At 37.1% G+C, this 17,880-nt stretch overlaps 1 protein-coding gene across 4 annotated transcripts in view; it reads right to left on the reverse strand.

Moving 5' to 3' along the window:
• DNAH6 (dynein axonemal heavy chain 6) overlaps window positions 1-17,880 on the reverse strand; it is a 278,835-nt gene that overhangs the window by 192,892 nt on the left and 68,063 nt on the right. For all 4 annotated transcript variants that reach the window (XM_070798839.1, XM_070798838.1, XM_070798840.1 and 1 more), the window contains exons 17-20: window positions 8,653-8,766; window positions 4,337-4,480; window positions 1,054-1,266; window positions 293-385 (exon numbers count right to left, since the gene is read on the reverse strand). In XM_070798839.1, the coding sequence (XP_070654940.1) occupies window positions 293-385; window positions 1,054-1,266; window positions 4,337-4,480; window positions 8,653-8,766 (564 nt within the window). The remainder of the gene's footprint in view (window positions 1-292; window positions 386-1,053; window positions 1,267-4,336; window positions 4,481-8,652; window positions 8,767-17,880) is intronic.

The following is a 17,880-nucleotide window of genomic DNA, read 5'->3' on the forward strand; positions in this document are numbered from 1 at the left end:
TCCCTAGGTTGGTAAGATCCCCTGGAGATGGAAATGATAACCCACTCCAGTATTCTTGCTGGGGAATCCCATGGACAGAGGCGCCTGGCAGACTACTGTCCATGGGGTCTCAAAAGAGTTGGACACGACTTGATGACTAAACAAATATTCATATGCATATTTTGCCTTCTCAATTAGATTTCTCCCTAACAACTTTCATATTTCAGTCCTTCATTATAATCTCCCATAGGATATTTAGGACTAGGTCTGGCAAGAACCTTCACCATAAGTTTCGATAATCCAGTTTACCCACCTGTATATCATCTGTGCCACCCAGGATAAACACATCTTTGGAGTCACGGTGAGGCAGGACAACAAATTCAGTTGTTTTCCAAGAATCTTCCACCTAGGAGATTGATCAAGTCTTAGTATATCTCAGTTCATTTATTAGGTTGATAAATGAATATGGAATGAAATAATGGAAAACTCCATAATTATCCTAATCTCCTAATTGCCTTAAAATTCTTAAAATCCTCTTCTCCATTAGGTGGCACTAATTTGCTTAATTTTATTGCAGAGCATTAATACATATGAAAACTTGTAATACTTTAATGTGTATTCCTTCCCATTTTATTCCTTAATTAAAATGAAAAAAGTCTTTTTACATAGATCCTTGGTAGATGTGTATTTTTAGAGTAAGGAGGTTAAACATCCTAAGGAGAGAAATCCTCTCAATGTGCTTTTGAAGCACTTCATAGTTAGTCTTCTCTAATATGTACTTTGAAAGATAATATATTTTGTCGTAAAAGATCTTCCTTGTTGTATGGTTCTTTATTCAAAGCATGCAAATGTGTTGCCATCAAGTTCCTATTGGAGTATAAGCTAAGCAGAAAGAAGATATGTATAGCGGTGATAACAATAATAATGATAATAAATGTAAAGAATCAGCAGAAAGATAACTGATAATGAGACGGTGGAACTTGCCATGTTGAAAAACAAAGTTTGTAATCTTCCCACTGAATATGAAAACCTTTATATCTCAGGACCTTCAGAATACACATTTTTCAGGTTTACCTTTTTAAGGATTGTTTCTAAGGCAGCTTCTCCAGAAGCCTGTCCAGAAATGTCCTGAATTTCTTGGCCAAAGTCAAAAACATGTAACTCAGCGAGCTTCTCCAAGGTTAATGGAACTTCAAGGTCCACTAGGGTGGCATCAACAGTTTGTTCAATAGCTGCCCAATGTCTAGGCTTCAGAGTTGGGTTCCTCAGGTCAATGATAACTGGAAGCTGGAAAACACACACTCTCTGAGGCACCATTCTTTTTATCCTAAAAAATACAGTCCAATTTGGAAATGTAAAAAGCTGGAAAGAACACCTCTGATGTATGTAAACAATGAAAAATCTGGACAAACTGCAAATTAATGACTTGTATTGAATCCATCAGAAAAGTGAGGTTGCAGCAAAACCAGCTAACTCAAAATTTAGAGAGACACTGGTATCCATAGTTTTCTCCACAGAAAGAAGTTTCTGAGAATTTGTTTACCTAGGAGAGATACCTTGGGTTGCCATTTAAGCCAGTTAGAAGATGTAGCTGAATTTTAAAAATAAATTGCTAAGACTGAGTGTAGGGTAGCATGAGAGTGTGAAGTCTCAGGGGCAACAAATACATAGAGGGTTTCACAGAGAAGATTGGAAGAACCCTAAGAAAGCCTATCTTATGGTGTGGTCAGAAACATGCAAGTAAAAAGATAGTAAGAAAATACTTTTACATTGCTGGAAGAAAACACAAAATCCGCCGACTCAGAATTATATGCCAGTGAAAATATCATTTTAAAATAAAGGATAAGGACAAAAATTTGGGGAGCTCATTGCTAGCATACCTACTCAATAAGAAATATTAAAGGAAGTTCTTTAGGCAGCATGAATGCTATGAGTCAGAAATCTAGATCTCTACAAAGAAATGAAGAATATTGAAAATGGAATATATGTAAAATAAATTTCATTTTATTTCCCATTTTTACTCCTTAAAATGTAACTATATAAAACAAAAATAGCAACATGTTGTGTTTATACTACATATAAAAGTAAAATACATGACAACATTAATAAAAAAGATGAGAGGGAGGAATGGGGAATATGGTATCATAAAGTCTTTATACTCTACATTAAGCAGTATAATATTGTTTGAAGGTTGATTTGGATTAACTGAAAATCTAAAAATTGCTTAGAACAGGTGTGAACAATAATTCCATGGAGAAGATAAAATGGAATAAAAAAACATATACAATTAAATCAAGAGAGGAGAAAAAAACAAACAAATTAAAAAAACAGCGTGACAGCACTTTTAATCACATCACATATGATTTACACATCAATAATGTGTAATCACATCAATAATGCTTTAAATGTGAACGGTCTAAACATGTTAGTTAAAAGACTTAAAAAATCAGATTGTATAAAAAATCGGGAACCAATTATGCACTGTTCAAAAATCCACTTTAAATATAAAGACAGAAAAATTAAAAATAAAAAGATGGAGAAAGTCATATCGTGCATATCGTGCAAAAGAAAGCTATACTATATATACAAATTAATATATAATTATATTAATTTCAGACAATTCAGTCTTTAGAACAAGAAATCTTATAAAAAATAAATGAAGCCTCTCAGAAAACTAGGAAACTTTGTTATCTTAATATAGGGCATCCATAAAAATGTTTGACTAACATCATACTTAAAAAGAGATTGAACGTTTCTCCTTTAAGATCAGGCACAGGACAAGAATGTTTTCTCTCATCACTCCTATTCAATATTGTATAGAATATCCTGCCCAGTGCAAGAAGGCAAGAAAAAGAAAGAGAAGACACACAGATTATAAATGAAGAAATAAAATTGTCTCAATTCACAGCTGAAGGAATTTTCTATGTTTATAATTCTGAATAATGTACAAAAGCTAAAATTAAAAAGCAAATTTAGCAAGATTACAGGATATAAGATCAATATACAAAGGTCAACAGTATTCCTACCTACCAGAAATGAACAATTGGAATTTGAAATTAAAAGCAGTATCATTTAAGATAACATAAAAGAATAGTTTTAAATCTAACAAAGTATGTATATAGTCTGTATGCTGAAAATTACAAAACATTAATGAAAAGAAATATAAGACCTAACTAAATGAAGGGATAGGCTGGTAGGAGATTAGAAAATTCTATCTTGTGAAGATGTCAGTTCTCCTCAAAATGATCTATTGACTTAACACAGTCTCCCCCAAAATCCAAGCAATTTGTTGTACATATTGATAAGCTAATTTTAACATTTATATGGAAAGGTAAAGGAATTAGAATTGACAAAATTGTGAAAAGAAGAACAATGAAGAACTTACACTACCCAATTTTAAGATTTTCCAGCTACAGTTATCAACACGGTGTGGTACTGGTGAAAGAACAGACTTACAGAGCAACAAAATAGAATAAAGTATTTAGCAATAGACTAAAAAATATAGTTAGCTGATTTTTCACAAAGATGCAAAGACAATCAGTGGAGAAAGAATACTCCTTTCAAATAATGGTGCTGGATCAACTGAATATCTACATGCAAAATGTAAATAACTCAGAATAAATCATATACCTTAATTTAAAAAAAGCAAAACTATAAAACTTCCAGAAGGAAATACAAGAGAAAATTTGCATGATCTTTAGGTTTGGCAAAAAGTTGTCAGATACTAACTAAAAAAGTAATATGTAAAAGAAAAAATATATTAATAGGATTTTATTCAAATTTAAGCCTGTTGTTCTGTGAAAGTCACTATTTAGGGACTAAAGTCACTGGGAAAAACATTTTCAAGTTACATATTTGAAAAATGATTTATATCAGACTGTATAAAAAAGTCTTAAAATTCACTAATAACAAACAAGCCAATTAAAAATTGAGCTAATAGCCAGACAGACCTTTCAGCAAAGAAGGTGAATGAATGGCAAATAGACATGGGCAAAAATGCTCAACATCACTAATCATTAGAAAAGTGTAAATCACCATTATGAGATATTACTACACATTATTAGAATAGTTAAAATTGAAAACAAAGCAAACCAAATTTTAAAAGAACTCCTTATTGATAGATAACAAGTGCTAGTGAGGATGAGAAACAACTAGAATTCTCATACTACTCAGTTGCATGATTTGCCCAGCTAAGGAAAAGGATGCAGTTTGTGCCTCTGCAGTAACTGAATTTGTCTGTTGCTTCTTCTCTCTGCAAAGGTAACTTAAACAGGGAAGAATTCCTAGCTTTGGTCTCATTAGCCTCAAGTATAAATGACTGACCTGGAGTTTCTGAGATAATTTCATCCAAGCTTACCTTTTCTTTCATTTTTTCCACCTTACTTTTTAGCTGGGGCACAACACTGTTGGGTGGCAAGCCTTTTTCCAGTTGAGTCACAAATTTGGCATATTTAGAAACTTGACTATTTAGAAGTTCTGGATCCAAGGAGTCAAATTTGGACTATGAAAATTAGGGGGAAAGAAGTTAAGACATATGATAAAAGGCGAACTTGAAATAGTAAAAATTTCTTTACTCAGATTTTCTGGTAGCTATGTTGTCAATCAAGTCAACTTTATGCTTTTTTAAATGACTCTACTTATGAAGATTTCTAGTAGTAGACCAGGCATTGTTTATTACTTTCATGTCCTTTTCTCACATACCATCAAATGCAGTATTGCAATCCCTGTAATTTATTCCTGAGGGCCAATCATTGTAAAGTTACAAATAGCTAATTTTTATTCTTGTGACCTAGAAACTTCTTACCCAGTAGTCTCCTATTATATTTGATTACGTATCCCTTTAATGTAACTTATTTAAACATGCACTTCAATGTATGCATGCATCTATAAATATACTTATCAGTTACATAAACATGTAAGCGTATACGTATCATGTCAGATGGTCATATGGATTGAAGGCAATAGAAAATTTATAAAAATGAAAAGATATTTGATGCCCATGGATTGGAAGAATTAATATTGTTAAGATGTTTATACCACCTAAAACAATCTACAGATTCAGTATGATCCTTATCAAAATTCCAATGGCATTTTTTTTCACACAAATACAACAAACAATCCTAAAATTTGTGTGGAATCACAAAATACCCTGAATAGACAAAACAATTTTGAGAAAGAAAAACAAAGATAGAGGGATCAACCCCTTGATTTCAGACTATGTTCCAAAGTTATAGTCATCAAAACAGTATGGTATTGGCACAAAAACAGACACATAGATTAATGGAGCAGAAATAAACCCACACATATATGGTCAATTAATTTACAACAAAAGAGTCAAGAATATATTATGCAGAAAGGACAGTCTCCTCAATAAATGGTGTCGGGAAAATTGGACAGCCACAGGCAAAAACAAAGTAACGAAATTGAATCACACACACAAATAACTCAAAATGGACTAAAGATCTGAATATAAGACCCAAAACTTTAAAACTCCTAAAAGAAAACATAGGTATTAAGCTCTTTGAGAAGGGTCTTGGCAATGATATTTTGGATTTGACACTGAAAGCAAAGGAAAAAAAGTAAAATAACAAATGAGAATCTAACTAAAAAGCTTCTGCACAGCAAAGGAAACCATCAACAAAAGAAAAAGTCAGTCTATTTAATGGGAGAAAATGTTTGCAAATTATATATCTGATAAGGGGCTAATATCCAGAACTCATATAATTCAATAGCAGAAAAACAAATAACCTGATTAAAAGTGGGCAGAGGATCTGAATAAACATTTCTCCAAAAAAGATGTAACAGATATCCAACAGGTAAAGATACCTGAAAATATACTCAACATCACTAGCCACTGGGAAATTAAAATGAAAACCACAATGAAATATCACCTCATACCTGTTAGAATGGCTAGTAACAGAAAGACAAAAAATAAGCAGTGGAGAAAAGATATGGAGAAAAATGAATACTTGTGCACTGCTGGTAGAAATGTAAATTGGCACAACCACTATGAAAAACAGTATTAAGATTCCTCAAATGATTAAATATAGAGCTACCATATGACTCAGCAATTCCATTCCTGGACTTTTATCCTAAGAAAACGAAAACACTGATTTGAAAAGATATATTCACAGCAGCATTACTTACAATCGCCAAGAAATAGAGACAACCTAAGGAAAGTTATGACCATCCTAGGTAGCATATTGAAAAGCAGAGATACTACTTTGCCAACAAAGGTCTGTCTAGTCAAGGCTGTGGTTTTTCCAGTGGTCATGTGTGGATGTGAGAGTTGGACTGTGAAGAAAGCTGAACACTGAAGAATTGATGCTTTTGAACTGTGGTGTTGGAGAAGACTCTTGAGAGTTCCTTGGACTGCAAGGAGATCCAACCAGTCCACCCTAAAGGAGATCCATCCTGGGTGTTCATTGGAAGGACTGATGCTGAAGCTGAAACTCCAATACTTTGGCCACCTCATGCGAAGAGTTGACTCATTGGAAAAGACCCTGATGCTGGGAGGGCTTGGGGGCAAGAGGAGAAGGGGACGACAGAAGATGAGATGGCTGGATGGCATCACTGACTCGATGGACAGGAGTCTGGGTGAACTCCGGGAGTTGGTGATGGACAGGGAGGCCTGGCGTGCTGTGATTCCTGGGGTCGCAAAGAGTCGGACACGACTGAGAGGCTGAACTGACCGACTGAACTGTGTTCACCAATGGATGAATGGATAAAGAAAATGTGTTATATGTATACAATGGACTATTATTCCACCATAAAAAGAATGAAACTTTGTCATTTTGGGAACATGGATGGACCATGAGGGCTTTATGTAAAGTGAAATAAGTCAGACCAAGAAAAATACCATATAATCTCACTTATATGTGGAATCTAACACAAAACAAAGTAAGAGTCTAAAGTAAAACAACTAAAACAGAATAGATGGGTGGTTTCCAGAGAAAAGGGATGGGTGGATGTAATGGGTGAAGGAAGTCAAAAGGTACAAACTTATAATTATAAAATAATTATAATTATACATGGGAATGTAATGTACAGAATGCCGCTGCTGCTGCTAAGTCGCTTCAGTCGTGTCTGACTCTCTGCGACCCCATAGATGGCAGCCCACCAGGCACCCCCATCCCTGGGATTCTCCAGGCAAGAGAACTGGAATGGGTTGCCATTTCCTTCTCCAGTGCATGGAAGTGAAAGGTGAAAGTGAAGTCGCTCAGTTGTGTCTGACTCTTAGTGACCCCATGGACTGCAGCCTACCAGGCTCCTCCGTCCATGAGATTTTTCAGGCAAGAGTACTGGAGTGGGGTGCCTCACCTTCTCTGAAATGTACAGAATAGTGACTAGTTAATAATAGTGTATTGCATATTTGAAAGTTTCTAAAAGAATAGATCTTGAAAGTTCTCATAAGAAAACAATTATAATTGTGAATGGTAACAGATGTTAACTAAACTTACTGTGGTGATCGTTTTACAATACACACAAATATAGGATCATCATATTATACACCTGGAGCCAATACAGTGTGTCAAATATGCCTCAACTAAAAATTTATAAACATTCATTTTTTTCTAGATACAATGTCTACTTTTTGTGCATTTCCTGGGTAAATCTGTCCCACTTTGGAAGCCACTGCTCTAATCTATGGTGGGAATCAAAGCACTTTCTAAGCTTCCTCTTTACTATTCAGGAGCATTTTCTACTTCTGAGATAACCAATAAATGAGTTATACAACAGCACTTAAAAGTCTCTGTTATAATAGCATATACACGTTTGTTTTCTGCTTTCTTCACCAAAAGGTAAATTCTGTGAGAGTTTAGACTCTGTCCCTTTTATTCGCCACTGGTATCCACTGTGTCCAGAACATTACCTAGGAATCATTCTTGTGTCACTGTGGTTTAACCTAGATGTATGACTTCTAATTATGGGTACCAGCACAGGGAAGCTGAACCAGCAAGTGTAAAGCAATATTTGTGAAGTTGATGGTATTTCTAGTATATGCATATCACACTGGAAAGAATAAATGGTCATATATTCTGTCTCCTAGAGGGTTAATCCTTGTTAATGTTTGAATACAAGAGTAGACCCTAAGAACCAAGCTTTATGATACTTGTCCCCCTAATTTACTATGATTAGAATTTACTATTGAACTCTCAAAGAAAGATCCTAGAGATCTCATTATCATGATTCTATTCTATCACAGAGGAAAAAAATGGCTTTATTTTTTCTAAAAAAAAAAAAAAAAAAAAGACAGTGAAAACAGAACCTCAGCCAACAGAAATCTAATGTTGTAGATCATAAATAAAATTCTATGATCCTTAATAACACTTGGCTGTATGTATCAGGACAACACTGTATTCAGAAACCACAAAGCAGTTAAATGCCATATGGTGAGGTCCTTTGATCCCTCCTTCATTTAGTGTTCTTAAACAGAGGACCTGAGAAGCCTGCCTTACAATAAAGCATTCTTTTTTGTGGTACTTAAATATTTGTGTAGCAGAAAGACCTCTGTGCATTTCATTGGAAAGCTGATAAATTCCCACAAAATTATAATATTGCATATTTTACTGAAAGATACCAGATTATTTAAAAACTATAATCCATACTACCATGATTTTAAAGTTAAATGATATAAAAATTATTTAAGAATTAAGAATTTTTCTTTTTTACCTTTAACCATTCTTGCTGGAGTTGATCCCATTCAGATAAAGAATCCCAGAGCAATTGTTTAAGCTTCAATTCAGCACTAACTTCTTCCAAAGCATCAAACTTTGACACTTCTACCTTTAAAAATATAATAAGCAAAATGTACAATTTAATTTTCAGATATAGAGATCTTATGTTATCTTCCTATTAGTAATTTTTGTCTTTTCATTTGTTTCTATCTAAGAGAAACAAATGAAAAAAACAAGTGAAAAAACCCCACATACATTCAAATTTCTATTTGAGGGACAAAATATCACTATTTATACATCCTTAGAACTTAGAAATTCTCAAAAGACACAAGAGGCATTACGGAGGTTTAAGGGCATTTACTCTTAAGTTGGATCATATCTGACTGGTTTTTCACATAGACAGATGAGTCCTCAGAAGGATCTATATCCTTTCAGTTCAGTTCAGTTCAGTCTGTCAGTCATCTCTGACTCTTTGCGACCCCATGGACTGCAGCACGCCTGGCCTCCTTGTCCATCACCAACTCCCGAAGTTTACTCAAACCCATGTCCATTGAGTTGGTGATGCCATCCAACCATCTCATCCATTGTTGTTCCCTTGTCCTCCTACCTTCAATCTTTCCCAGCATCAGGGTCTTTTCAAATAAGTCAGTTTTTTGCATCAGGTGGCCTAAGTATTGGAGCCTCAGCTTCAACATCAGTCCTTCCAATGAATATTCAGGACTGATTTCCTTTAGGATGGACTGGTTGGATCTCCTTGCTGTTCAAGGGACTCTCAAGAGTCTTCTCCAACACCACACTTCAAAAGCATCAATTCTTCAGCGCTCAGCTTTCTTTATAGTCCAACTCTCACATCCATACATGATTACTGGAAAAACCATAGCTTTGACTAGACGGACCTTTGTCGGGAAAGTAATGTCTCTGCTTTTTAATATGCTGCCTAGGTTGGTCATAACTTTTCTTCCAAAGAGCAAGCATCTTTTAATTTCATGGCTGCAGTCACCATCTGCAGTGATTTTGGAGCCCCCCAAAATAAAGTCTTCCCATCAATTTGCCATGAAGTGATGGGACTGGATGCCATAATCTTAGTTTTCTGAATGTTGAGTTTTAAGTCAACTTTTTCAGTCTCCTCTTTCACTTTCATCAAGAGGTTCTTTAGTTCTTCTTCACTTTCTGCAATAAGGCTGGCATCATCTGCATGTCTAAGGTTATTGATATTTCTCCCAGAAATCTTGATTCCAGCTGGTGTTTCCTCCAGCCCAGTGTTTCTCATGATGTACTCTTCATATAAGTTAAATAAGCAGGGTGACAATATACAGCCTTGACATACTCCTTTCCTGATTTGGAATCAGTCTGTTGTTCTAAGTCCAGTTCTAATTGTTGCTTCCTGACCTGCATATAGATTTCTCAAGAGGCAGGTCAGGTGGTCTGGTATTCCCATCTCTTGAAGAATTTTCCACAGTTTGTTGTGATCCACACAGTCAAAGGCTTTGGCGTAGTCAATACAGCAGAGGTAGATGTTTTTCTGAACTCTCTTGCTTTTTCAACGATCCAAAGGATGTTGGATCCTATATCCTTTAGGGCTTATATGTAGATGATGGAAGAGGGATGATAGAAGATGGAGAGAATTTTTGTGTGGTAATTGGTGGAGGGGATGGGGAGATTTAAGATGGAGAGAACATTCTGGTTTCTCACCTATTTCTAATCTAATGGACTGATTATGAACCCTATAGAGAGAAAGGTTCCAAGAAAATCTAAAGAAGCTGTTTTCATGGCTTGGAGATTAGTTGCACAGAAATTATGAACCTTGAGATAAGCCAGGATTTCAAACATTCCATAGAACAGCAGTAAATACACACGCTTATCAAGAGCAGTCAGAACATTCCCCAGGATAAATCATACGACAGGGCACAAAACAAGTCTTAACAAGTTTAAGAAGATTGAAATCATACTAAGTACTTCTTTTAGCCACAGAGGTGTGAAACTAGAAATCAACAACAGTAGGAAAGGTGGAAAATTTACACATGTGTGAAAACTAAACAACACAGTCCTGAACGACCAATGGGTTAAAGAGGAAATCAAAGGGAAATTAAAACAATCTTGAAACAAATGAAAGTGGAAACAGCACACTAGAACCTAAGAGATGCTGCAAAAGCAGTTCTGAGAGGCGAGTTTATAGTGATAAATGGATATATTAAGAAAATCGAAAAGATCTCAAATAACATAACTTTACACATCAAGGAGCTAGAAAAAAGAGAACAAGCTAAGCCCAACATTGTCAGAAGAAAAGAAGTAAGTTCAGAGTGGAAATAAATAAAATAGGGATCCGAAAAATAATAGAAAAGATCAATGAAACTAAAAGCATTTTTTAAAAAGATAAATCTTTTTAAAGATTTAAGGAAAAGAAGAGAGGTGACTCAAATAAATAAAACCAGAAATGAAAATGGATACATTACAATTTACACCACAGAAATACATATGATCTTATGCCTGCATGCATGCTCAGTCATGTCCAACTCGTTGTGACATGTCCAACTGTAGCCCACCAGTCTCCTCTGTCCATGGGGTTTCCCAGGTAAGAATACTGGAGTGGGTTGCCATTTCCTTCTTGAGGGGATCTTCCTGAGCCAGGGATCGAACCCACATCTCCTGCATTGGCAGGAGGATTCTTTACCACTGAGCCACATAGGAAGCCATATCATAAGAGATTACTATGAAAAACTAACTGTATACCAACAAACTGGATAACTTAGAAGCAGTGCATAAATTCCTAGAAACACATAACCTATTAAGACTGAATCAGGAAGGAGGAGAAAATCTGAACAGAAAAATAAGGAGTAAGGAGATCAAATCAGAAATAAAAAACCTCTGAGAACAGAAAAGCCCAGGACCAGATAACTTCACTGGTAGATTCTACCAAACATCTATAGTGGGGGTGGGAGAAAGAATTAATGCCAATCTTTCTCAAACCTTTCCAGAATATTAAAGAGGTGGGAACACTTTCCAACTCATTTTACAAGGTCAGCATTACCCTGATGATAGGGATCTAGCCTTGTCTTCATTAAGAATTAGAAATGATTTCCTACACCTCTTAGGCCTTCACTCCTGTCCCCCTAATAACCAAGAGCTGGAGACGAAGGTTGGATATGAGGTCATCCTATGCTGTGCTGTGCTTAGTCACTCAGTCATGTCCGACTCTTTGTGACCCCATGGACTATAGTCCCCTCAGGCTCCTCTGTTCATGGGGATTCTCTAGGCAAAAATACTGGAGTAGGTTGCCATGCCCTCCTCCAGGGGATTTTCCCAACCCAGGATTGAACTCAGGTCTCCCACAGTACAGGTAGTTTCTTTACCATCTGGGCCACCAGGACAGCCTGAGGTCATCCTAAAGAATCATAAAATATAGATATGGAGTCTGGAAGGAGGGAGACACACTTCTATTTCAGGCTCTGGTTCAAGCTACACTATTCTCCCTGACCCAAAGGAGTGCTTACCTGGTATAGCTTTTTATTAGGTAATGTTTCATCCATAGTTCCTTTCCTACCTCACACTTTCCTGTCTTATATGTCAGTTAATTCAATCTGGGGACAACTTTGAACCATAATTCTCTGACGCACAAACTTCCTGCCTCAAGTATTATGGCAGTTGCATTTTCTAGTGTCCAGGTTATTATTTTGCAGGTTGCTCTACCAAGCCTCAGGTCTGGAGTGGAGACTTGGAGGGCTCAGGTCTCAGAGCCCTCAGACCACTTTCTGGTCATCCATTTGGGGCTCTGGAAGAAATGGATGCATCTCCATGTGACGTCCAGGCACTTCTCTGAAATTTAGGGGAGACTATTAACACTCCTTCATTGCAGGTGGCCTCTGGTTTTGGTCCCAGGAATCTTTCCAATTTGCTTTTCTCTTTGTTCTCTCTAATAGCTATTCCAATACTTTAGCTCCAATATTTTGGCTACCTGATACGAAGAGCCTACTCATTGGAAAAGACCCTGATGCTGGGAGAGACTGAAGACAAAAGAAGGGGGTGACAAAGAATGATATAGTTAGATGGCATCACCGACTCAATGGACATGAATCTGAGCAGGAGATAGTGGAGGACAGAGGAGCCTAGCATGCTGCAGTCCACGGTGTAACAAAGAGCTGGACATGACCTAGTGATCGGACAACAACAATATCTGTTCAGAGCACTTATAACTCTCACTCATTTCTTTTCATTTTGCGGGGGGGCATATCATTTAGCTTTTTAATTTTGAGGGATCCATCTTTGCCCTGGCTTAGTCAATTCTCTTCTTTCATCAAACTGCACATCAAAATGAGAGCAAATGAGGCAATATTGATGAAATCAATAATATACACATCAGTTCAGTTCAGTCGCTCAGTCGTGTCTGACTCTTTGCGACCCCAGAAATCACAGCACGCCAGGCCTCCCTGTCCATCACCAACTCCCGGAGTTCACTCAGACTCACATCCATCGAGTCAGTGATGCCATCCAGCCATCTCATCCTCTGTCGTCCCCTTCTCCTCCTGCCCCCAATCCCTCCCAGCATCAGAGTCTTTTCCAGTGAGTTAACTCTTCACATGAGGTGGCCAAAGTACTGGAGTTTCAGCTTTAGCATCACTCCTTCCAAAGAACACCCAGGATCGATCTCCTTTAGAATGGACTGGTTGGATTTCCTTGCAGTCCAAGGGACTCTCAACAGTCTTCTCCAACACCACAGTTCAAAAGCATCAATTCTTCAGTGTTCAGCTTTCTTCACAGTCCAACTTTAACATCCATACATGACTACTGTAAAAACCATAGCCTTGACTAGACGGACCTTTGTTGGCAAAGGAATGTCTCTACTTTTCATTTTTTTTTTTTTTTATTTTTTTTATTTTTTAAATTTTATTTTATTTTTAAACTTTACATAATTGTATTAGTTTTGACAAATATCAAAATGAATCCACCACAGGTATACATGTGTTCCCCATCCTGAACCCTCCTCCCTCCTCCCTCCCCATACCATCCCTCTGGGTCGTCCCAGTGCACCAGCCCCAAGCATCCAGTATCGTGGATCGAACCTGGACTGGCAACTCGTTTCTTACATGATATTTTACATGTTACAATGTCATTCTCCCAAATCTTCCCACCCTCTCCCTCTCCCACCGAGTCCATAAGACTGTTCTATACATCAGTGTCTCTTTTGCTGTCTCGTACACAGGGTTATTGTTACCATCTTTCTAAATTCCATATATATGCGTTAGAATACTGTATTTATGTTTTTCCTTCTGGCTTACTTCACTCTGTATAATAGGCTCCAGTTTCATCCACCTCATTAGAACTGATTCAAATGTATTCTTTTTAATGGCTGAGTAATACTCCATTGTGTATATGTACCACAGCTTTCTTATCCATTCATCTGCTGATGGACATCTAGGTTGCTTCCATGTCCTGGCTATTATAAACAGTGCTGCGATGAACATTGGGGTACACGTGTCTCTTTCCCTTCTGGTTTCCTCAGTGTGTATGCCCAGCAGTGGGGTTGCTGGATCATAAGGCAGTTCTATTTCCAGTTTTTTAAGGAATCTCCACACTGTTCTCCATAGTGGCTGTACTAGTTTGCATTCCCACCAACAGTGTAAGAGGGTTCCCTTTTCTCCACACCCTCTCCAGCATTTATTATTTGTAGACTTTTGGATCGCAGCCATTCTGACTGGTGTGAAATGGTACCTCATAGTGGTTTTGATTTGCATTTCTCTGATAATGAGTGATGTTGAGCATCTTTTCATGTGTTTGTTAGCCATCTGTATGTCTTTTTTGGAGAAATGTCTATTTAGTTCTTTGGCCCATTTTTTGATTGGGTCGTTTATTTTTCTGGAGTTGAGCTGTAGGAGTTGCTTGTATATTTTTGAGATTAGTTGTTTGTCGGTTGCTTCATTTGCTATTATTTTCTCCCATTCTGAAGGCTGTCTTTTCACCTTGCTAATAGTTTCCTTTGATGTGCAGAAGCTTTTAAGGTTAATTAGGTCCCATTTGTTTATTTTTGTTTTTATTTCCAATATTCTGGGAGGTGGGTCATAGAGGATCCTGCTGTGATGTATGTCGGAGAGTGTTTTGCCTATGTTCTCCTCTAGGAGTTTTATAGTTTCTGGTCTTACATTTAGATCTTTAATCCATTTTGAGTTTATTTTTGTGTATGGTGTTAGAAAGTGGTCCAGTTTCATTCTTTTACAAGTGGTTGACCAGATTTCCCAGCACCACTTGTTAAAGAGATTGTCTTTAATCCATTGTATATTCTTGCCTCCTTTGTCGAAGATAAGGTGTCCATATGTGCGTGGATTTATCTCTGGGCTTTCTATTTTATTCCATTGATCAATATTTCTGTCTTTGTGCCAGTACCATACTGTCTTGATAACTGTGGCTTTGTAGTAGAGCCTGAAGTCAGGTAGGTTGATTCCTCCAGTTCCATTCTTCTTTCTCAAGATCGCTTTGGCTAGTCGAGGTTTTTTGTATTTCCATACAAATTGTGAAATTATTTGTTCTAGCTCTGTGAAGAATACTGTTGGTAGCTTGATAGGGATTGCGTTGAATCTATAAATTGCTTTGGGTAGTATACTCATTTTCACTATATTGATTCTTCCAATCCATGAACATGGTATATTTCTCCATCTATTAGTGTCCTCTTTGATTTCTTTCACCAGTGTTTTATAGTTTTCTATATATAGGTCTTTAGTTTCTTGTCTCTACTTTTCAATATGCTGTCTAGGTTGGTCATAACTTTCCTTCCAAGGAGTAAGCGTCTTTTAATTTCATGGCTGCAGTCACCATCTGCAGTGATTTTGGAGCTCAAGAAAATAAAGACTGTCACTGTTTCCACTGTTTCCCCATCTATTTGCCATGAAGTGATGGGACTGGATGCCATGATCTTTGTTTTCTGAATGTTGAGCTTTAAGCCACCTTTTTCACTCTCCACTTTCACTTTCATCAAAAGGCTTTTTAGTTCCTCTTCACTTTCTGCCATAAGGGTGGTGTAATCTGCATATCTGAAGTTACTGATATTTCTCCTGGCAATCTTGATTCCAGCTTGTGCTTCTTCCAGCCCAGCGTTTCTCATGATGTACTCTGCATATAAGTTAAATAAGCAGGGTGACAACATACAGCCTTGACGTACTCCTTTTCCTATTTGGAACCAGTCTGTTGTTCCATGTCCAGTTCTAACTGTTGCTTCCTGACCTGCATATAGGTTTCTCAAGAGGCAGGTCAGGTGGTCTGGTCTTCCCATCTCTTTCAGAATCTTCCACAGTTTATTGTGACCCACGCAGTCAAAGACTTTGGCATAGTCAATAAAGCAGAAATAGATGTTTTTCTGGAATTCCCTTGCTTTTTCGATGATCCAGCAGATGTTGGCAATTTGATCTCTGGTTCCTCTGCCTTTTCTAAAACCAGCTTGAACATCTGGAAGTTCACAGTTCACATACTGCTGAAGCCTGGCTTGGAGAATTTTGAGCATTACTTTACTAGCATGTGAGATGAGTGTAATTGTGCGGTAGTCTGAACATTCTTTAGCACTGTCTTTATTTGGGATTGGAATGCAAACTGACCTTTTCCAGTCCTGTGGCCACTGCTGAGTTTTCCAAATTTGCTGGCATATTGAGTGCAGCACTTTCACAGCATCATCTTTCAAGATTTGAAATAACTCAACTGGAATTCCATCACCTCCACTAGCTTTGTTCATAGTGATGCTTTCTAAGGCCCACTTGACTTCACATTCCAGGATGTCTGGCTCTAGGTGAGTGATCATATACCATTGTGATTATCTTGGTCGTGAAGATCTTTTTTGTACAGTTCTTTTGTGTATTCTTGCCACCTTTTCTTAATATCTTCTGCTTCTGTTAGGTCCATACCATTTCTGTCCTTTATCGAGCCCATCTTTGCATGAAATGTTCCCTTGGTATCTCTGATTTTCTTGAAGAGATCTCTAGTCTTTCCCATTCTGTTGTTTTTCTCTATTTCTTTGCATTGATCACTGAGGAAGGCTTTCTTATCTCTCCTTGCTATTCTTTGGAACTCTGCATTCAGATACTTATATCTTTCCTTTTCTCTTTTGCTTTTTGCTTCTCTTCTTTTCACAGCTATTTGTAAGGCCTCCCCAGACAGCCATTTTGCTTTTTTGCATTTCTTTTTCATGGGGATGGTCTTGATCCCTGTCTCCTGTACAATGTCACGAACCTTCATCCATAGTTCATCAGGCACTCTATCTATCAGATCTAGTCCCTTAAATCTATTTCTCACTTCCACTGTATAATCATAAGGGATATGACTTAGGTCATACCTGAATGGTCTAGTGGTTTTCCCTACTTTCTTCAATTTAAGTCTGAATTTGGCAATAAGGGCTTCATGATCTGAGCCACAGTCAGCTCCTGGTCTTGTTTTTGTTGACTGTATAGAGCTTCTCCATCTTTGGCTGCAAAGAATATAATCAATCTGATTTCAGTGTTGACCATCTGGTGATGTCCATGTGTAGAGTTTTCTCTTGTGTTGTTGGAAGAGGGTGTTTGCTACGACCAGTGCGTTCTCTTGGCAAAACTGTATTAGTCTTTGCCCTGTTCATTCTGTACTCCAAGGCCAAATTTGCCTGTTACTCCAGGTGTTTCTTGACTTCCTACTTTTGCATTCCAGTCCCCTATAATGAAAAGGACATCTTTTTTGGGTGTTAGTTCTAAAAAGTCTTGTAGGTCTTCATAGAACTGTTCAACTTCAGCTTCTTCAGCGTTACTGGTTGAGGCACAGACTTGGATTACTATGATATTGAATGGTTTGCCTTGGAAACGAACAGAGATCATTCTGTCGTTTTTGAGATTGCATCCAAGTACTGCATTTCAGACTCTTGTTGACCATGATGGCTACTCCATTTCTTCTAAGGGATTCCTGCCCGCAGTAGTAGATATAATGGTCATCTGAGTTAATTCACCCATCCCAGTCCATTTTAGTTCGCTGATTCCAATATACACATGAATGAATGCAAAAGAAGTAGAATATTAATAAAGAATCAAGGGGTTTCAATTGATTACATTTAAAATCCACATGCATTTTAACATAGTAACTACAGTTCCTGGTCTGAGTATTTGTCTATAATTCACAATTACTTTTTAATAAAGAAAGATGTTTTGTCTCTCATGTGTCCTAATCTTTAAACACTTCAAAGGCAGAGAATATACCATATTTTGTATTTCAGATTATTCCAGTA

The sequence above is a fragment of the Bos indicus genome, chromosome 11, assembly GCF_029378745.1.
Source record: "Bos indicus isolate NIAB-ARS_2022 breed Sahiwal x Tharparkar chromosome 11, NIAB-ARS_B.indTharparkar_mat_pri_1.0, whole genome shotgun sequence".
NCBI classification, from domain to species: Eukaryota; Metazoa; Chordata; class Mammalia; order Artiodactyla; family Bovidae; genus Bos; species Bos indicus.